We start from the raw sequence: 21,804 nt of genomic DNA, 5'->3' as shown, positions 1-21,804 counted from the left end.
ATCCAATTTCTCTATTTTTTATATTTATTTCACTCAACCCGCGAGCCAGCCCGCCAACCCGCAAGTTCGTAGCGAGCCGGGTTGGATTCATATTTTTCTGGCTCGTTAAGACCCCGGTTGACACAACCCAACCCATTTTCAACCCAACCCATACGAGCTGACCCATATGGGCCGGGCTGGCCGTCCGTATTGACAGCTCTACTGGTTGGTGTTGTATATCACTTTATTTTTTTTAAGTCCTCAATCACTACTTAGATAGGGCTACAAAATAATTCTTTGTTACCTAAAATTATACTTTATTTTTTCAAAAGCCTAAGTTTTTGACCAAAAAAAAAAGCCTAAGTTTTATAAATTAAAAGGAGATATATACAAGTCCTCTGTCCTCTCAACAAAAGATTAAACACGCACAATAAAAACAACAAAAAAAGAAAATGCAAATACAGCTAGAGGAGAAAATCCCTTTCGCCACCAAGCCAAAACTTCCTCCATGCCTTGATGCCACTAAAAGAGTAGGCTGTTCGAACGCCTGTAGGAAAAAAGCTCCACAGCCACCATAGGAAACCACTATATAAAATCCCTTGTTGTTGGTTCCTTTCTGATTTTACTTGAAGTTCTAAAATCCAATCCGATGAGCAACCACTATAAATATCATCTTGTTAAGTAGACATCTTTTAACTAATCAAGAAAATAAATCCTAATCAAGAAACATAATAGGTAATGGAGGATCCATAGCCATATCACACATCACAGACACAAAGATATAAACAAGGCCAGTTTATTTCTCTGTTATGCCATTGCTTGGATTTTCTGCAGCTTTAAGAAGAAGCCCTTTTTCCTTGCATGTGTCAATTGCTCCAGTGTACATATCCTCTAAGCTGTATTTAAATTCGAACCCCATTTCTTTGATCTTCTTTGATGAAAATCTGACAAGCTCCAATTCATCTGGAATATTCTTGAACATGATAAAAATCCAATGCAATATCAGCTCAACATGGATGTTTATCTTGTAGTTTTGTACATAAATAAGTGATTCTGAAATATTTGAACGTGAACACTCGGGCAAAGTAGCTTGGAAGACTTACTTAGTGGGGACATTGTACTCTGGATACTTTGAGTTAATTAACTTTGCAATGTCATGGATAGTAGCCTCAGATGCAGACAAGATATACCTTCCTTCTGATTCAGGGTGCTCAAACAGGAAAATATGGGCTAGACAAAGATCATCCAAATGGACAAATTGGCCTTGCTTTATGATCGAATAATGGGCCTCGTTTCCTGCCAATTTAATTAAGAGCAAGACTTTAGCATATACATTTTTTGTTTGTTTTCAAACTAACTTTAGCATATAATTTCTTTTATTAGTTGCCACTAGAGTATGGATACAACGTTCAAATGTAATGTCAAGTAAGCATGAAAACAATACACAAATATAATGATAGAACTTTGAACTATCATTGTACCGGTGATGGGAGAAAGAGCGGTGATTAGGCTAGGTGGCATTGTTGGCATTAGAAAGGAACCAACAACAAGGGATGGAATGGTTGTAATGAAGTCAATGTCATGCTCTTTGGCAAATTTCCATGCTTCTTGCTCTGCCAGTGTCTTTGAAACAAAATACATCTACAAAAAATGAAACCAAGATAAAACTAATCATTATGATCGATTGGGTACATTTTAAAATTTGAAGAAAAATTCAAATAAAAATACTAACCCAACCAGTCATCTTTACTCTCCGGCAGAACTCAACGTCACTCCAGCAGCTTTCATCAAACATTTGTTTTTGGTGCTCTACAGCGTCGAGGGTACCTGCGGAGGATGTGAAAACCAGCCTCCGTACAGTTTTAGCCTTCTGGCATGCTTTCATGATGTCTAGCACCCCGTTTATGGTAGGCTTGATCACTTCATTCTGCACTTCCAATCAAATTTGGAACCATATCATATTCAATACTCTCCAATATCATTAATATTACATTAACATTTCAAAAATTTTGCCACTAACTTTCATTAACTACATTAATGATTAACCTTATCAGTTCTCTTTTATGCGATGCAACTGGAAGATGAAGATACGTTAAATGACGTGATAATAAAAGAAGAAAGATAAGAAGAAAAAATATGTTAAAATTGAATGAAAATGAAAGTGTAAAACCTGGTACTATGCTTAGAAATCAAGTGTAAATTTTATAGATGCCCAGACATCAAAGTACATGGCCCATTAATAATAATCACTTTACCTCAGGATCCTTGGAATTAAAGTCCATGGGGGTGGCCAAATGGAAAACTCCGGAGCACCCATTGATGGCTTCATCAAAGCTTCCCTCTTCAGTAAGATCGGCGTTCCAAATAGTAAGGTTGGTCTTTGCACCAGGCAGTTCCAGCAAATGCTTCACCTTCTTCATGTTTTCTGCACCATATATACACACATACATACGTACATATAGTGCTTCAATCACCTTCTTCATGTTTAAGCTTGACATGAAAAATGATGAACGAAAAGAGAAAAGGGACCTCACCTGGGTCGCGTTGTACGGTGGCTCGAACCATGTAGCCGCGCTCCATGAGTCTCATGACAAGCCATGACCCGATGAAACCGGTACTCCCCGTAACACAAACTGTTTTGGCTGCCGAACCCATGCTTTCAATTCTCTTCTCTGTTTTATGGTTCCTGGTTTGGTATGGCACGGAAATAGAATGGTATGAAGTGTGTGGTGTGGGTGTTTTTATAGAAATTTTACATGGTTATTAATCATACAGAGGGTGAGACTGAGGGAGAAGATTCAACAGAAGAATAATTTAGTACTAAAAGATATTGAGTATAAAAGTTCTGAGTCATAACCCTCCCTTTGAATTCAAGTGGGATGATATGAAAAACCACCATCACTTTGATTTTTTTTATTTTTATTTTTGAAACACACTTCGAAATTAACAGCTAATTGAATTTTTATATAGACGGCCGCTTACATTTGAAAAAGAAAAACCAAGTTCCACAAAACAGTAAGCTCAAGTCAACACATCAGCAGTTGTAAATTTCCAGATACAATCATTTGAAATATCGTGATTCCACTTTTTAACATGCCTCAAGATGGTTTAATATATCTAAAACAACTTCCACTATCAGTTAGAGCAAGAGCAATTGCTTACTACATTGTCTAGATATGATAAGCACTCATCTTCAGAAGTGAGTTCAGGTGCAGGGCTAAGAAAAATAAGAAGCATTTAAGAGTTGTATATGATCAAACTGAAATTATAAATGGTTTGTTTTGTCTTTTTGTTGATAGTCAGCCTCTAAATTTTGGCGAAACTATGGAAGACAAGGTGGAGACAAGCTGTGGAGGAAGAGACCAAGGCCACTGAGAAGAATGAGACTTGGAAATTATCAAATCTTCCTAAGGATCATGAAGCAATTGAAGTCGAGTGGATGTTCAAGCTTAAGAAGAATGTCAAAGGAGAGAGAGAGAATATAAAGAAAGGTTCGTTGCTAAAGGGTACATGCAAAAACAAGTAGTGTGGTCCAAAGATGCCTTCAAAATATAAAGAAAGGCTCGTTGCTAAAGGGAACATGCAAGAACAAGTAGCGTGGTCCAAAGATGCCTTCAAAACCTCAAAGTCTAACATTCGTAGTTATAAAAACTATGGTTTTGTTCCACTTTCAAAAAAAACTATGGTTTTGTTCATCATCTCACCAATGTGGGACTTCTTTTAGTTTCAACAACTATACAACTATAATGAAGTGTTTGCACCTATTGGTCACAGCTCACATGGAGACTATTCGTCTTCTTTTTTTTTTTTGGTGGCTTACATGAGGTGGAGATTTCAACTTGATATCAAATTGGCTTTCCTAAATGACAACCTTGAGGAAGATGTCTATGTTGAACAATCAATGGATTTTGGTTTCAAAGGGAAAGAGGAAAAAGTCCTCAAATCGAAGAAGATTTTGTATGGCATAACGCAAGCGCAGACACTGCAAAAAAAAGCGCTGTTTATGCGCCTAGTGGTGGTTATAGACCTCCTCAAATATATTTCCTTAGGTTATGGGCATTAGAATTTTCTTTTTGGAAAACAACAGCATTAGTACGTATTTAGAACTGTTCTGTACTAGGGCAAGCTTATGTAAAAGAATGACAGAAAGTAAACCCTAACAGAGCACTAAAATAGCAAAACTACCATAAAAGGAATATTCTCATTAATGCTAAAAAAGTTGGTTTCGTACAAGTGGATGACCTCCCCTTTTATAGAGGGGGTGGTCATGATATGGATCTTTCCTATATTTGGGCCTGACAATCAGGGCCCAAATCCCCGTACATATAAGACAAATCCAAATGAATCTTCCAGCTGGCTTGTGGGTCCATCACCTAAGGGAGGGCAATGAAGCTCGTCATGTTGCCTTTCCCGCCATGGCTATCTTCATTGGTTTATTGTTCATTTTGGGCGGGACGTAATCTTCTTTATGTCCCGCCCAGTCCACATGCCCCCAAGACATGAGACTCGAGTAATTGAGTCGAAATGTCTTTATCATGTTACCCAGTAGTTCGCCTCTATTGTTTATTCGTTCATCGCCATTTTACTTTCGTTGTTACATCGCCATTTTCACGCTTCGCCACCTTTGTTGTCGTTTCAAAGATATGTCGCCATTAGTTATAACCGTCAATCACGTCTTTTCAACTGACGCACGTATCCTTATTTTCCGGGATTTCGTCATCATTTGTTATAAATGCAATTTTCAGTTGTGCGTCTCGAGGAGTAACGTCTTTTCGCTTCCTACCTTTTCGAATTTCAAATCCCAAAATCCCACGATCTTCCCCCATTCATTCTCTCTCCTCCTTTCTCTCTATAAAAAACCCCTTTTCACTTTTCATTTTTCACTTTCTTAAAACTTTTGTCCTGAAAACCTTTTCACCGCAGCTTTCATTCTCTTCTTTGAACTCCGGTGAACCTTTTCTTCCTCCGGCCGTCGTCATTGCGCGGTGCTCCCCTATCGCCGACGTTCTCCTTTCTCAAATCCACAGTTCTTCCCCTGGTTAGTTTTTCTCTTTCCTGAGATTCTTCGTTTACTTCTTTTTTCTCTGACTGTTCATCTTCTTTCTTCTTGACTCTGTTCATCTTCTTTTTACTTTTAGTTTGTTCATCTTCTTTCTTCTTTTTATGAAACTGCCTCGCATGTCTTTACCAAACGCTAGCCTTTCTTCCCTAGAACTTTCTTCGCCCTCTACGGAGGAGGAAGTTGTCGCCCCCTCTATAATTGAAATTCACTCCTCGCCTTCTACCCATGATGATTCCGGTCCCGCCGGCTCTGTAGACTCAATTCTCTCCTCTAATGGAGATTTGTCTTCACCTGAATGGCGCTCTGACGTGCATTTAGTTGAAGATAAATGTCTGTTGCATTCTATCTGGGGCAGCGTTGGGAGCATTAATTCGCTTCGAATATCTGCTCAAGGGTTTACGAAGATAAATCCCGCCACCTCGAATAATGAAGATCATCTCTTGAATGTCCTCCCATGTGGCGAAGATGACTGTGTTCTGTTGCGTAAAGAACCAGCCGATGAATCGCCCGATTTCTTCTTTGTTTATGGCTATTTCTTCTTAGACTTGAACATCAAACTTCCTTTCTCGCCGTTTATATGTCACGTTCTTTCTTTTCTGAATGTGGCGCCCTGCCAACTCCAGCCCAACGCCTGGGGTTTTCTCCGCTGCTTTGAAATTCTTTGTGAACACTTGAGTTTCACTCCGACCTATCCTTTGTTCTTCCTGTTCTATAAATCAGTCACCACTAAACCTACTTCTGTGAAATGGGTTCCACTATTAGCCCGTAAGAACATGAGTCGGTTCACCGCCCTTAAAAGCCATTACAAGGTATGGCAGAAGAAATACTTTAAAGTTATGGAGTCGCCCGAAATAAAGAACCTGTTCCGAGATTCCGACAATAACCCTCTCTTCCCTTTTTACTGGACAAAGAACCCTCGCCGAAAAATATCCGTTTCATACGACGCCTTGGATGAATCTGAACAAGGCGTCGCCGATTACCTCCGCACACTACCAGTAATTTCTGGTCACGACTTGATTGAGGCGTCGAAATCCGGCACTTTAAATCAATTTTTTAGTAAGTTTATAATCTTTGTACGTAACTTCTTTTCCTTTTTGTTCATGTATCTCGTCTAATTGGTGTTTTCCATACAGCTACAATGGGAAAAGGCAAGGTTGATGCGAACCCAATCAAGATGAAGGAATACCTCGCCCAGTCTGCTGCGGCGGCGAAGAAGAGGGCCGCCGAAACTGAGCAGAAGAAGAAGAATGAAGGTACTTCGGGTTCTGACAACGTCAGGGACCCTAAACGTCAAAAAACTTCAGGTGCTGCTGGTGGTAAGCCTCTCCATCAATCGACTCTTGATTCAAAAAGTCGTCCAGCTGAGAAAAAGAAGGGACATGACAATGTCCCGCCCCCTCAACAAGATTCAAGCACGCTGATCAACCGCCCATCAACTCCATTTGGCCAGGCTGGCCCTAGCTCAGCCATTGGTGGCGAAGCTCCTCCCCCCTTGCTGAACTTGTCGGATCCTCACTTCAATGGGCTGGAATTCATGACCCGTACTTTTGACAACCGGATTCACAAGGACATTTCCGGTCAGGGTCCCCCCAACATTGCTTCCATGGCGATCCATCACGCGCTTTCTGCCGCCAGTACTGTGGCGGGAATGGCTCAGTGCGTGAAGGAGTTGATCTCAGCCAAGAACCGTTTTGAGAAGAAGGCAGCTGATTACAAGACAGCCTATGAGCGGGCTAAAACTGATGCTGAGACTGCCAACAACAAGCTGAAATCTGCTGAGGAGAAGTGTGCTAAGTTAACTGAAGACTTGGCTGCTTCGGACCTGCTTCTTCAAAAGACCAAGTCTCTTAAAGAAGCCATAAATGACAAGCACACTGCCGTTCAAGCCAAATATCAGAAGTTGGAAAAGAAATATGATCGCCTGAATGCTTCCATCCTAGGGCGTGCTTCTCTCCAATATGCTCAAGGCTTTCTGGCGGCCAAAGAGCAGATCAGTGTAGTTGAGCCGGGCTTTGATCTTTCCCGCATTGGGTGGCTGAAGGAGATCAAGGATGGTCAAGTAGTTGGTGATGATGACATTAGCCTCGACCTCCTTCCCCAATTCGATGATGAGAGTGAGCCTGAAGAAGATGGCGAGGATGGGAATGAGCAGCACAGGAATGAGGATCAAGGGAAGGAAGATCCTCAAGCTGGGACAAGCCAGGGCAACAACGCCAACAACGAGAACCTGGCTTGAATTTGTTTTTATTTTATGAAGTTGAAATTTTTCTTTGGGCATTGCCCTGTCTTTTATTTTCATTCCAAATCATGTATGGGCATCGCCCCCTTTTCTCTACTTTAAATGGATATCATCTTAAGTTCATTCGTTGTTTTAGTTGTTTCCAACTTTCGTTGTTACATACCTTAGCCGATTTTTCGACGAGGCTTGGTTTCTAGTGGCCACTAGAATTGCCAAGGCTTTTAACTTTTGAAGGCGATACTCTCTTATTCCGAAAGGTTTACTCGCGGTATTGCATACCTTGATACGATTTGCATTGCATGAACTCGTAATATAAATTAAAAAATATATGCGATTCTGTTGAAATGATCTTTTCATTAATTTTCTTTCGTATGGGAACAATTGTCCCTTCCTTACAAATGTCGCCTCATTAAAAACCTTTCCAAAGAAAGGGAAAAAGAGTGCGACTTCATTTACATTTGTTGTTTCTACTAACTAAAATACTGCTTCAGATGAGAGGCGTTCCATGTTCGTGGAACCTTTTGACCGCTTAGTTGTTCCAACTTATAAGCTCCTCCTCCAACGTCGCCTATAATCCTGTAAGGCCCGCCCTAGTTGGGTGAAAGTTTGTTGTGTTTATCAAGTATTGTATTTTTTCGGAGCACTAAGTCTCCTACCCTCATTTTTCTTGGCATTACTTTCGTTGAGAACTTTCTTGCCACCTTCACTTTTCCCGCCTCATTTCTTATGTGAGCCTCTCGTTGTTCCTCGGGCAGCATGATTAGATTTGCTATTAAGTTTTCTCCGTTGTCATTTTCATTAAACCGAGCCACTCGCCAACTTTGGTTTTCAATTTCCACTGGGAGCATGGCGTCAGTTCCATAAGTTAGACGATACGGGGTTTCCTTTGTGCTTGACTGTTCCGTGGTGTTGTATGCCCAAAGAACGCCTGGTAGTTCCTCCGCCCAAAGCCCTTTTGCTTCATCCAGTTTCTTTTTTAAACCTTTCAGGATAACTTTGTTAGCCGACTCAGCCTGCCCGTTGGTTTGTGGATGTTCTACAGAGGCAAATCGCATCTCGATTCCCATTTCATCACAAAATTCCCGGGTAACACTACTTGTGAATTGGGTTCCATTATCCATTACTAACGCCATGGGGACCCCAAATCTACAAACAATCCTTCGCCACAGGAAGTTCCTGACCTTGGCGGCTGTGATAGTCGCCACCGCCTCGGCTTCTATCCACTTAGTGAAGTAATCAACCGCCACGATGATGTACTTCATTTGTGCCTTCGCTACAGGGAATGGTCCTAAGATATCAGTCCCCCACATGGCGAACGGCCAGGGCGCCATCATGGTTGTTAATTCTTCTGGTGGAGCCTTGTGCAAATCAGAAAAGACTTGACATTTTTCACATTTCTTCACATACTCCAAACAATCCTTCTTCATGGTTGGCCAATAGAATCCTGCTCTTATCACTTTTATTGCCAAGGATCGCCCGCCGATATGACTAGAACACACACCTTCGTGGACTTCCGCCATTATTCCGAGGGCGTCCTTGGTATCGACACATTTGAGCATAGGAGACATGATTCCCCGCCGATACAACTCACCATCCACCAGTGCGTAGAAACTGGCTTCCCTGCGTTTTGTTCTCGTGTTCAAATCATCCTCCTTTGGTGGATTCTCTAAGAAAGTCTTAATCGATTCCATCCAAGGTAGCTCGCCCTCACTGACTGACTTTACAGCTTTCAACTTTATTTCTACCAAATCAATGCTCGGGCGAGGCAGGGTTTCTTGAATGACTGTTTGGTAGTTGCCCAATCTCCCTGTGCTTGCCAACTTCGCCAACACATCAGCCCTCTCATTTTGTCCCCTCGGGACATGTTCTATTTTGATTTCTTTGACCTCCATCATCAATCTGCGCACCACTTCCAAATATTTGGACAGTTGCGGATCCTTCACCTGGTACTCGCCTTTCACTTGCTTAACCACTAACTGCGAATCTCCTTTGATAAATAACTTCTGGACTCCCAACTCAATGGCCAACCTTAAGCCGGCAATCAGAGCCTCGTACTCAGATTGATTATTGCTCGCCTTGAACTCGAACTTGAGAGACTGTTCAATGATCATTTTATCTGGACTTTCGATTGTTATTCCCGCCCCACTTCCAGTGTTATTAGAGGATCCATCCACGGACAGGACCCATTCTCCTTGAGTCTTCTCTCCTTCAGTGGGTGTTAATTCCGCCACGAAGTCAATTAAACTCTGGACTGTGACTTGGCCCCTTGGCTCATATTGTATGTCATATTCTGATAGCTCAACTGACCAGCTAACCAATCGCCCTGATAAATCAGGCTTCTGAAGTACTTGCCTTAAGGGAACATCAGTTTTAACTTTGACTTGGAAACTTTGGAAGTAAGGTCTGAGGCGCCTTGCAGTTTTCAGAATCGCCAAAGCCGCCTTTTCAATTTTTTGGTGCCGCAATTCTGCCCCCTGTAAAGTATGGCTCACGAAATATATAACTTTCTGCTTTTTTCCTTCTTCCTTGAGCAACACCGTACTTACCGCCTTGTCAGTAACCGCTAAATAGAGCACTAATGGGACGCCTGGTGTTGGCTTGGAGAGTACTGGTAATGTGGCCAATGTTTCTTTCAATTTGGTAAAAGCTTGTTCGCATTCCTCTGTCCACTGAAACTTTGAATTCTTTTTTAAACACGTGAAGAACGGGGCCGCTTTGTCACCCGCCATTGGCAAGAAACGTGACAAGGCGGCCATTCGCCCTGTCAAACGCTGAACCTCCTTTACACTTGTTGGGCTTTTCATCTCCAAGATCGCCCTTCCCTTATCAGGGTTCACTTCTATTCCTCTTGATGTTAACATAAATCCCAAGAACTTTCCTCCCTGGATCCCAAAAGAACACTTCTCAGGATTCAACTTCATTTGATATGTTCTTAACTGAGTAAACGCTTCTTTGAGATCACCCCCATGATCACTAGCCCTGGCGGACTTTACGATCATGTCGTCCACATACACCTCCATATTCCTGCCTACTTGTTTTGAAAAATTTTTATCCATAAGCCGTTGGTACGTAGCTCCTGCATTCTTCAAACCAAAAGGCATTGTCTTGTAACAATAGTTCGCCTGATTGGTCATAAATGCTGTACTTTCTTCATCCGAGGGGTGCATCATAATCTGATTATAGCCTGAATAAGCGTCCATGAGACTTAAAAGTTCATTCCCTGAAGCTCCATCCACAAGTTTGTCAACATTGGGAAGTGGGTACGAATCTTTGGGACACACTTTGTTCAGGCTTGCGTAGTCCGTGCACATTCGCCATTTCCCATTGGCCTTCTTGACCATTACAACATTGGCGAGCCACGTTGGGTACTGTACCTCACGGATGAAGCGGGCCTTGATCAATTTTTCAGTCTCTAATTGTACAGCTTTGTTCTTTTCTTCACTCATTCTTCGCCTTGGTTGGATGACTGGGGTCGCCCCTGGTCGTATGGCTAGTTTGTGAGTGATCACCTTGGGATCGATCCCTGGCACATCATTGATGGTCCATGCGAAGAGATCTAGATTATCACCCAGAAGGGTGATTAGTCTTTCCTCTTGTTCTGCTGTCAAACTACTGCCAATCTTTAGAAGCTTGTCCTTGACTTGCACCTGCTTGGTTTCTTCCAGAGGTTGTGGGCGAAAGTCATCAGCATCGTCTCTTGGGTCCAAGCTAAATCCTTCGTGTGGGAAGATTTCTGTAATTCGATGGCTCTCCTTGGCGGCCCTTTGCCCATAGAGCGCCACGCTTCTCAAATAGCATTCCCTTGCTGCATTCTGGTCTACACGCAATATCCCGACCTTCCCATTGCAGGCGGGATATTTAACAGTTAAATGAGCAGTTGAGATGACCGCGCAAACCTTGTTAAGGGTGTCTCGCCCCAAGAGTACATTGTAATTGGCTCTACACGCCAATACTAAGTACTTTACTTGAAATTTCTTGACAAACTCTCCTTCTCCAAAGGCAGTCGGAATTTCGACGTATCCCCGCACACTGACACGGTCCCCTGTGAATCCCACCAAAGTTCCCTTGTATGGTTTCAAATCTGATTCCTTTAGTCCCAGGCGATCAAAGGCGTCTCCATAGATGATATCCGCCGAAGATCCCTGGTCTAAGAATACTTTCTTTGTCACATAATTGTTAACCCTGATTGTCACCACAATTGGATCGTTGTCATGAGGAATTACATGCGCGAAATCCTGAGGGGTAAATATAATAGGGGAATGATTCACCCAACACTCGCCTTCGTTCGACTCCTGTACTGAGTGTACTGCCGCCACGTAGCGTTTTCTAGCCTTACTTGAAATTGCACCCCCGCCAAATCCTCCTGCAATAGATGAGCATTCCCCAACAGGATCGCCCAACTCTTCAACTATTTCTTTACCTTTGCCTTTGTCCCCCTGAGTGATCTTAGCTACCTCCGGCGTTGCTGTGTCTTTAACAAAGTTTGCCAAATGGCCAGCTTTAATCAAGCGATCAATTTCCCGCCTTAAATTCCAGCAATTATCTGTCGTATGCCCCAATGCCTTGTGGTACTCGCACCACCTATTGGTGTCCACGTTAGCTGGCGGCCGCCGTGGTGGTGGTGGATACTGCACAACGTTGGTCTGCCCAACTGCCCTTAAAATGGTACTCAAGGGTGCATTCAACTTAGTAAGTGGAACTGGTGCGGGCGAAGCACCAGTCTGACCAGCTGTGGCAGCAGTGGGACCTTGTGGATTTCTGTGCCATGTATTTTGAAAGCCAGGTTTAGAGTTTTGGTATGGTCCCGGTCTAGGTACACGGGGGGTTTGCGTTATCCTGGTTTCCTTCCCCGCCTTGGATTTATCTTGTGAAACACCGCCAGATTGAGACTGCTTGCGTCCTTCCTCTCTTTCTTGTTTCTTCTGATCATCTTGCTCGATTAATATGAACTCTTGAACACGAGCGCGAAGATCCATCATATCCTTCGCCGGTCGCCTTGTTAAGTCTCTATTCAAATCTCCCGCCCGAAGGCCATTTTTGAATGACGCCAAACAAACATCTGGATTTTCATCCTCCAACTGCACCGCCATCTTGCTGAAGCGTGCCATGTAGGTTTTTAATTTCTCGCCTGGTTGTTGATGTATGCTGATAAGATCAAACATTGTTGCTTTTGTGGTTTTATTGGCGGAAAATTGAGTCAGAAACTTAGTGGACATATCAGTGAAATTATCAATGGAGAAGGGCGGTTGTCGAATGAACCACTGCATCGCCATGCCTTTGAACGTGGAAGGCAATAATCGACATTTTACCGCATCCGTCGCCCCGCCGATCACCATTTTGGTATTGAAATATCTAAGGTGCTCCATAGGATCAGACTCGCCCGAAAAGGCGTCTAATGCCATGGTTTGCAGGTGCTTTGGAATGTCCACCCTAGTGATGGCTGGAACAAAAGGTTGGAATTCAACTACATCCTCCGCCTCCAGGCGTTGTTCTTGCTTAAAATCCTGCCGCTGAGTGAGATACTCAACTTGGGCTTGCAACTGCTCGTTTTGGGACTGCACCTTCTGTAAGGTATCTAACATTTGTTGCAAAGCCGCAGGCGTGATACCTGTCACTGCCTCTTGTGCTCTCCGTGGAGCAGTGGTTTTAAAATCTTCCAAGTTCACATATTCAGGCGGCGTTGAACGCCGCCGAACACCTGGATCTGATTTAGCGATCAGATCTGAAGGTCTTCCCGGAGCTGCATTCACCAATGACGCTGGCGACGGCGCCACTGAGTGGACCCCCTCCGAGGAAGCTTCCTGCTCCTGCTCGTCCAGTACGGGACGGTTGTTGTTTCGTCCGCCGCCGCGACCGCCATGCCGACCACCACCGCGCCGGCGATGATCGCGTCGACCCATGCCGCATGAACGAGTCTCCATGGCTCGCAATTCCTCCTTCTGTCACCGGAAGAGCTGAGTCAGAGCCACAGACGGCGCCAATGTTCTGTACTAGGGCAAGCTTATGTAAAAGAATGACAGAAAGTAAACCCTAGCAGAGCACTAAAATAGCAAAACTACCATAAAAGGAATATTCTCATTAATGCTAAAAAAGTTGGTTTCGTACAAGTGGATGACCTCCCCTTTTATAGAGGGGGTGGTCATGATATGGATCTTTCCTATATTTGGGCCTGACAATCAGGGCCCAAATTCCCGTACATATAAGATAAATCCAAAGGAATCTTCCAGCTGGCTTGTGGGTCCATCACCTAAGGGAGGGCAATGAAGCTCGTCATGTTGCCTTTCCCGCCATGGCTATCTTCATTGGTTTATTGTTCATTTTGGGCGGGACTGTCCCGCCCAGTCCAAGAACCATCTTCACATAATTCGTTAGTCGTTACTAACTTAGGAATGTTTATATGCACTTTGATAATGCAGACAGTCTTTTGTTTCCATTACTTAATAACTATCACTTTCTCAGTTTCTAATATATAATGCTCTGATTATAGAGAAGTTCTCCAACTTTCTCAGTTTCCTCTCAAGCAGCCTTCCATAGTGATTTTCTTCCCATAAACTAAAGGAATTAGCATAAGTGCATAACATGAACAGTAATCTCATGTAGCTTCTGAGAGCAATAAGTGAACAATATATATAGTATATTCAAATGCTGCTATATTCCAAAGTGATAGAAAGAACAGAGTTATACGAACCTCACGGCTTCAACGTTGAGGAACAAAGTGATGAAGATGCCGCAGAAGAGGGGAATGGGAATGGGTAAACCAACAGGTAGAGGGATAAGGTTGGGGAATCGAGGTTTTGGGGAGGAAGTTGAGGGAAAGAGGAAAGTCTAGTTTTTATATTTTAATTACAGTTTTGGTCCCTAAAGTAACATAATTATGTGATTCTAGTCCCCAATTAAAAAAATGAGCTATTTTAATCCTTCTGGGTTGAAGAAGAAAAGGGTGAGAGTTGAAGTAGAAGGGTTAGTTTTTTTTTTTTTAATTGTTTTTTATATTTACATTAATTGCTGATGTGTATCAAATGATGGTGAGAATAGAAAAAAAAGGGCTAAATAGAAGAAAGAAATGAGGGTGGTGTAAATAGAAGTCCCATGTAGACAGAAGGGGTAAGATTTTGGACGGAAAAGCAAAACAAGTAAAATAATAGAATAAATACTCTTTTGGTCCTTGAAATTGTAATGGGAGTCAAACCTGGTCCATGTAAAATTTTCTCATCAAATTAAGTCCCTAAAATTATTTTTTTAATCTAATTGGGTCCAAAGTGTGTCTGAGTCTGATGTGCCTTATTTTTAATCTTAGTTAGCTTTTCCACGTGGTTTTTTTTAATATAATTAATAGATAATCATTTTTTTTATTCCAACTCACTTCCCCTAAACCTAATCTTCTTCAAGATATATCATCTTCATCTCCTCCACATGATCTCCATCTTCTTTATTATGATATACAACAAAACCCAGAAAATAATAAACTTAAAATTAAAAAACTTAAAGGCTTAATTCCAGATTGAGCCCCTGATGTTTCACAAATGTGCATTCTACATCTCCCGTGTTTAAAATGTGCGGTCAAGCTCCCTGATCTATCTAAACTGTGAGATTGATGGCCTTCCGTCTATATCTGTTTGGTTCCGTCTGTTGACCAAACAAAGCTGCTTTCATTAAACGGAACTTACTGATGTGGCCTACTATTGACACCACTTTAATATGTATTTGCTATTTGCACCCTTTTTATCACATAAAAGAAGGGTTATTTATGCTCGGGGTCCCTGAACTATAGTCAGGAATCGGGATACATCCCTAAACAAATTTTTTGTTGGTTTCCATCCTGAAACTTATAAAATCGATTGGGTTTCATCCCTTTACCGGTTGTGGTGCTTACATGGCACAGGTAAGTGCTGACATGTCGGTTTTTTTATTTCTTTATTATTTTTTAAAAGACTTCTATTATTTTTTTAAGAGAAAGAAAGAGGAGAGGGAGGACGGTTCTTGCCCAAACCCAACCATTCCTGAACCAGCTTTTGCCAAAAGTAGCTTGGAGGACTTACTTAGTGGGGATATTGTACTCTGGATACTTTGAGTTAATTAACTTTGCAATGTCATGGATAGTAGCCTCAGATGCAGAACAGATAAACCTTCCTTCTGATTTAGGCAAATTTCTTCTCTGTTTTATTTTTACTTGTTAGGTATGGCACGGAAATAGAATGGTATGAAGTGTGTTCACTGTGTTGTGTGGGTGTTTTTATAGAAATTACATGGTTATTAATCATACAGAGGGTGAGACTGAGGGAGAAGATTCAACAGAAGAATAATTTAGTACTAAAAGATATTGACTACTATAAAAGTTCTTGAGTTATAACCCTCTCAAGTGGGATAATATATATATTTTTTGAAACACACTTTGAAATTAACAGCTAATTGAAATTTTATATAGCCGGGCGCTTAGATTTGAAAAAGAAAAACCAAGTCCCACAAAACAAATTCTCCAACTTTCTCAGTTTCCTCTCAAAGCAGCCTTCCATAATGATTTTCTTCTCATACTAAACTAAAGTAATTAGCATAAGTGCATAACATCTAATAAGTCCAATCCTACTACACTAGATTACCATAACAACAACCTCAAGCATGCTTTCCCACACAATTAGATCAACAATCTCAACCATGTTTTCAGCTGATTGCATACCAAAGCTTCAGAACCAGTTACCAAGAAACTCTAGTTTTTAAAGTAATAGTTGATGCTAAGGAAGAGACAAAATGGAAAATGAAAAACTTCAAAGAGCTCTACGAACCTCCACCGCACCGCCGAGCTACTTCATCACCCCATTCAAGCCGGAGGAGCTCAACTCGCCAAGGTCGCGCAGCTTGACTCAGAGATCAACTTTGCTGGCATTGATGCCCTCGACGAGAACTTCTGATGGGTTGAGGAACAAAGTGATGAAGATGCTGCTGAACAGGTGAGTGTCAATGGGTAAAGCAGGTAGAGGATAAGGTTTATAAACCGCCGCTTTTCGCCTTATTTTTTGCAGCAAATATTTACAAGTACTTTAATCCTAATGAATTTTGATTAGATGTTTGTGTCAAACCTTACGCTAACATATGACATAGCATTAGCATGATAATTAAATTCTTATGTTAAAACTTTTGATAATTTGGCAGGTTTCGTCCTAAGCTACGTAGCTCGATCTGTATAGAAAGGAACCAGCATCTCAGGTGGGTCCACCTCTTAAGACTTAGACATAATCCTAACGAGTTAGGTTAATCTAAAAACTCATTAAGCTGTTGTAAGATCATTTTATAATAGACATAGAATTATGGTCATTGCCCCTCTATAAAAGGTAAGACCTCATTTATAATAAATCAGGTTCTCTCTTAAACTCGACAATAGCTACACAGACCCTAAAATCTCCATGTTCATGTAAGAAAAATATGGTGATAATTTATTATTTTACTTGTTTTGCATTTATGCAGGCCGACCCAACACTAAATGAGACCTAAAGTAAATTTTAAAGTGCGATATTTTTACCTAAAATTTTTTTTTACGTAAAAACTACAAAAATGCAGTTATTCTCTCATTTCAATATTTTTATTTATTAGTTAGTAACAATTAATTAGGAAACTGAGGACACCAAACGTGAGATTGAGATGGAGTTTTGTTGTTGTTGTTCTTGCCATTAGGGGTGTACAAGGGACGAGTTTTAGTTTACCCCAACCCGGCCCTAAACATTGACCGGACCAATTCATAGACCCTAACCCGTCCCTAGACTCGAAGCAACCCGACAATATGCGGGTCCAATTTAGGACGGGACCGGGTTGGTCCGAGAGACAATAAATTTAAGACTATTTAGTACTAATTGTAAAATTTAAAGATAATAATAGACTAAAAGAGTTATAAGTTAGAACTATATTTTAGAAGAAAGAACTTGAAAGGATCAAATTCTTGCATAATCTATTGCACTTGAGAGGTTTACATTTTATTTGATCTACATGCACGTGCCACTTATTTTGTTTGATCTCTCTTCACTTGTCTCACATGTGCATAATGCACATGCATGATTTTCTCTTGTTAGAGCATGAAAGTGTCCATCTTTTGACCAACATTTATTTAATTCATTAGATAGATGTTCAACATTATCATCTCATCCACATGGTAAAATAAATTTGAGCACCATCCATCACATTTTTGATCATTATAACAAATTAAAATATATATGTGGGACGAGCCGGGTGACTCGAGTGTTAACCCGACCCGAAGTCGGATAACTCAATGATCAACCTGAACCCGGTATCTTTTAATTATCGGGCCGGGTTGAACCCGGCTCTAGAAGCTTGGGACAGGTTGTCGGGTAAGGCCGGGTCTTGTACACCCCTAGTTGCCGTCTGTTCAGTTTTTCATTGAGTTTTGTTCAATTAACTATGGAACTTGGGAAACCAAATGTTTGTTAGACTAGTCAAACGTGGGATGAATTTTTTTTTTAATTAATTACTTTTGGCTTAATTACATTTTTACCCTTGGAACCGTTAGTTTTTTGACGAAAAACTATATGGGGACCAAAACTGCTAACGGAGATAAACGTCGGGTACCATTATGTTATTTTTAAATGTTGGGGACTCCTATTGCACATTTTTGAAACGTGAGGGACCAAAAATACTAATAAGCATTTTTTTAATTGAAACTTGATTTTTATGTGAGGTCTTCTTTACAAAAATGCTATTGGACTTATTACATGAATTGAAGGTCTTTTTTTACTTGATAAATTTTTTTGAGAGCCTAAAGCCCTTACTTAGGCCACATAGCTTTGGAACGACCCTGCATTTATGTTGATGATCTTATTTTAATGGGCAATGCTCCAAATTTGTTTCAAGATTTAAAGAAAAATATATCTCGTGAGCTTGTGTGATGACTTATTTCGAATTTGTGTCTTACAATTTGGGATTATAATTAAAGCAAATATAGAATGATTTTTTTATTTGTCAAGAGAGTTTGTTATACATTTAGAGTTAAATGTTTTTTTTATTGCAATCTCATGAACTCACGTACGAAATATAACTTAAAATTGTCAAAGCTTGATGGTGGAGAGAAGGAAGATCCTACATTGATCAAGAGTCTCGTAAGAAGCTTGAGATTCTTAACAAGTATAAGGCTAAACATTATGTATGTGGTTGGTGTTTTTATATCACTTTATAAAGTCCTCAACCACTACTTAGATAAGGCTACAAAAATAATACTTCATCAAAAGCATAAGTTTTATAAAAAGTTATATACAAGTGCTTTCGACAAAGACAAAAGATTAAACACGCACAATAACAGCAACAACAAAAGCAAAGAATGCAAACACAGCCAGAGGAGAAAATCCCTTTCTCCACCGACTAGCCAAAACTCCCTCCATGCCTTGACACCACTGAGAGTAGGCTGTTCTAAAATCCAATCCAATGAGCAACCACTGTATATCCACTTGTTAAGTAGACATCGTTTAACTTATTGAAAGATAATCTGGCCTAAGGCCTTACAAAACTTAAACACAAAAACCTTAATTAATCAAGAACAGAAATCCTAATCAAGAAACACAATAGGTAAAGGAGGATCCATAGCCATATCATACATCACAGACACAAAGATATAAACAATGCAAATTTATTTGCCATTGCTTGGATTTTCTGCAGCTTTAGGAAGAAGCCCTTTTTCCTTGCACGTGTCAATTGCTCCAGTGTACATATCCTCTAAGCTGTATTTAAATTCGAATCCCATGTCTTTGATCTTCTTTGATGAAAATCTGACAAGCTCCAATTCATCTGGAATATTCTTGAACCTGATGAAAATCCAATTCAATATCAGCTCAACATGGATGTTTAATTATCTTGTAGTTTTGTACATAAATAAGTGATTCTGAAAGATTTCAACTCCGGCGAAGTAGCTTGGAGGACTTACTTAGTGGGGATATTGTACTCTGGATACTTTGAGTTGATTAACTTTGCAATGTCATGGATAGTAGCCTCAGATGCACTACAGATATACCTTCCTTCTGATTCAGGGTGCTCAAACAGGAAAATATGGGCAAGACAAAGATCATCCAAGTGGACATATTGGCCTTGCTTTATGATCGAATAATGGGCCTCGTTTCCTGCCAATTTAGTTATGAGCAAGACTTCAGCATATACATTTTTCTTTGAAGCTAACTTTAGCATATAATTTCTGTAATAAGTTGACACTAGAGTATTAACACCACCTTCACATGTAATGTCAAGTAAGCATGAAAACAATACACAAATATAATGATAGAACTATGAACTATCATTGTACCGGTGATAGGAGAAAGAGCAGTGATTAGGCTTGGTGGCATTGTCGGCATTAGAAAGGAACCAACAACAAGGGGTGGAATGATTGTAATGAAGTCAATGCCATGCTCTTTGGCAAATTTCCACGCTTCTTGCTCTGCCAGTGTCTTTGAAACAAAATACATCTACAACAAATCAAACCAAGTTAAAACTAATCAATAATTATGATCAATTGGGTACATTTTAAATTTGAAGAATCATTTATTAGTTAATTATAAGAGAAAATAACAATCATGAGGAAATGAAGAAAAATTGCAAATAAAAATACTAACCCAACCGGTCATCTTTACTCTTCGGCAGAACTCAACATCGCTCCAGCAGCTCTCATCAAACATTTGTTTTTGGTGCTCTATGACGTTGAGGGTACCTGCAGAGGATGTGAAAACCAGCCTCCGTACAGTTTTGGCCTTCTGGCATGCCTTCATGATGTCTAGTACCCCGTTTATGGTAGGTTTAATCACTTCATTCTGCACTTCCAATCAAATTTGGAACCATATCATATTCAATACTCTGCAATATCATTAATATTCTACATTTACATTTCAAGATTTTTGCCACTAATTTTCATCAATTACATTAATGATTAATCTTGGGAGACATGATTTTATGCGGCACTAATGGTCAACAAGGTCATCCCACTTGCATATTAGAGACGTGGTCTTAGTACTATGATTTATCTTTTGTTTAAATCACTATATCTTCAATTGAAATAATCTTGTTTGAGTCGGGTAGGATCATTATGAATTGAAGACTTTTCATATCAAAATTTAAACGCAGTTGTATTCACATTTACTCAAACTTAAAATCACCACTTTAAGCTAAAAACATAGTACTATGATAGATCACTATACCTCTGGGTCCTTGGACTCAAAATCCATGGGTGTGGCCACATGGAAAACTCCAGTGCACCCTTTGATGGCTTCATCAAAGCTTCCCTCTTCAGCAAGATCAGCTTTCCACAGAGTCAGCTTGGTCTTTGCCTCTGGCAGTTCCAGCAAATGCTTCACCTTCTTCATGTTAGCTGCACAATATATATGTGTATATAATGCTATTTAGCTATACATTACTTCCCCATTAAGACTAGAGTATGTGATGTACAAACTATTATACAGAGAACATTTGAATTGTATAGTCATGACATGAAAAATGATGAGAAAAAAAGAGGAACCTCACCAGGGTCTCTTACAGTGGCGCGAACCATATAGCCACGTTCCATGAGTCTCATGACAAGCCATGACCCGATGAAACCTGCAGCTCCGGTAACGCAAACTGTTTCTGGTACTGATCCCATGTTTTCTACTCTCTTCTCTGTTTTTTCCCTTCTCTCTGTTTATTTTTTCTATGTTTGGGTTGGCTTGAAAATGTGAACTATGTGTGTGTGTGTTTTTATAGAAGCTTCTCAGTGGGAAGAGGATAGTTCTAAGAATTATTGAGGGAAGGTGAGCTTCACCTGTCGATCAACAAGTTATAGAAATTTCAAAGTTTACATGGATCTTATTGGTGTATATTGACTATGAAAATTCTCTAGTTATGGATAACAGACATTTCATCAATATCCAATTATTCAAATTTGTTCTTATATGCTAAGAAGGATACTTATGTCATTACCAATATTATGTTGTCAATATTTTTATCATTAATGAAAATGATTCTTTATTCAATTTATCAAAATTAATGATATGATTCTATCTTTTAATGCCGGAAAATTGCACTAATCTTATCATTGTTGCACTCACTCACTCTATTATTTAACAAGACACTAACCACATTTATTTCATTGAGATTTGAGAATAAATATCCCTTAAGGTTTATTATTATTGCACTGACCTCTTTTAAAATTTATTATTATAAGACTCAATACCCCTCTATTATTCAAAGTGATATATGGAGGATGAGAGATCAATACATTTTGCAAACTAGAGGGAATGTCAATGCAAAATGTTAAATCTAGGGGGAGGTGAGTGAAATTTTCCCATCAGTTTATCATTGATAGATAAAAATCAATCTTTAAGAACATAAAAAGAGTAACACCAACAAGACCGACCGTGCATAATTAGCAGATAATTTAGTTTAAGTTGATGGTTGATTTTTTTAGCAATATAAAGAACGATTTATTTGAAGATATTTATCAACTTAATGTGATATTTGAGTCTCTATAAAATTCTCATGATTCCTTACTTTGGATATATCTTTGATAATA

At 40.1% G+C, this 21,804-nt stretch overlaps 2 protein-coding genes across 4 annotated transcripts; both read right to left on the bottom strand.

Annotated features, from left to right (window-relative positions):
* Window positions 1-343: 343 nt before the first annotated feature.
* LOC130719218 (dihydroflavonol 4-reductase-like) lies at window positions 344-16,351 on the bottom strand. 3 transcript variants are annotated; one of them, XM_057569848.1, is made up of 7 exons: window positions 16,061-16,351; window positions 2,514-2,665; window positions 2,235-2,404; window positions 1,712-1,906; window positions 1,461-1,620; window positions 1,083-1,275; window positions 344-952 (listed from the first exon to the last, which is right to left on the bottom strand). In XM_057569848.1, exons 2-7 carry the CDS (start codon window positions 2,632-2,634, stop codon window positions 871-873), a joined length of 921 nt encoding a protein of 306 aa, XP_057425831.1. In that variant the 5' UTR covers window positions 2,635-2,665; window positions 16,061-16,351; the 3' UTR covers window positions 344-870. The 3 variants fall into 3 exon arrangements, with proteins under 3 accessions (XP_057425831.1, XP_057425833.1, XP_057425832.1); XM_057569850.1 differs by having other exon boundaries at window positions 344-942; XM_057569849.1 differs by lacking the exon at window positions 16,061-16,351 and adding an exon at window positions 13,969-14,178.
* Window positions 16,352-18,497: 2,146 nt separating this feature from the next.
* On the bottom strand, window positions 18,498-21,068 carry LOC130720703 (dihydroflavonol 4-reductase). The gene is made up of 6 exons (XM_057571387.1): window positions 20,778-21,068; window positions 20,456-20,625; window positions 19,877-20,071; window positions 19,570-19,729; window positions 19,198-19,390; window positions 18,498-19,078 (listed from the first exon to the last, which is right to left on the bottom strand). Exons 1-6 carry the CDS (start codon window positions 20,893-20,895, stop codon window positions 18,904-18,906), a joined length of 1,011 nt encoding a protein of 336 aa, XP_057427370.1. The 5' UTR covers window positions 20,896-21,068; the 3' UTR covers window positions 18,498-18,903.
* Window positions 21,069-21,804: the final 736 nt, after the last annotated feature.

This window comes from Lotus japonicus, chromosome 5 (genome assembly GCF_012489685.1).
Source record: "Lotus japonicus ecotype B-129 chromosome 5, LjGifu_v1.2".
NCBI classification, from domain to species: Eukaryota; Viridiplantae; Streptophyta; class Magnoliopsida; order Fabales; family Fabaceae; genus Lotus; species Lotus japonicus.
Note: the sequence above shows the minus strand (reverse complement) of the source record. Positions and strands in the feature narration are given on the sequence as shown.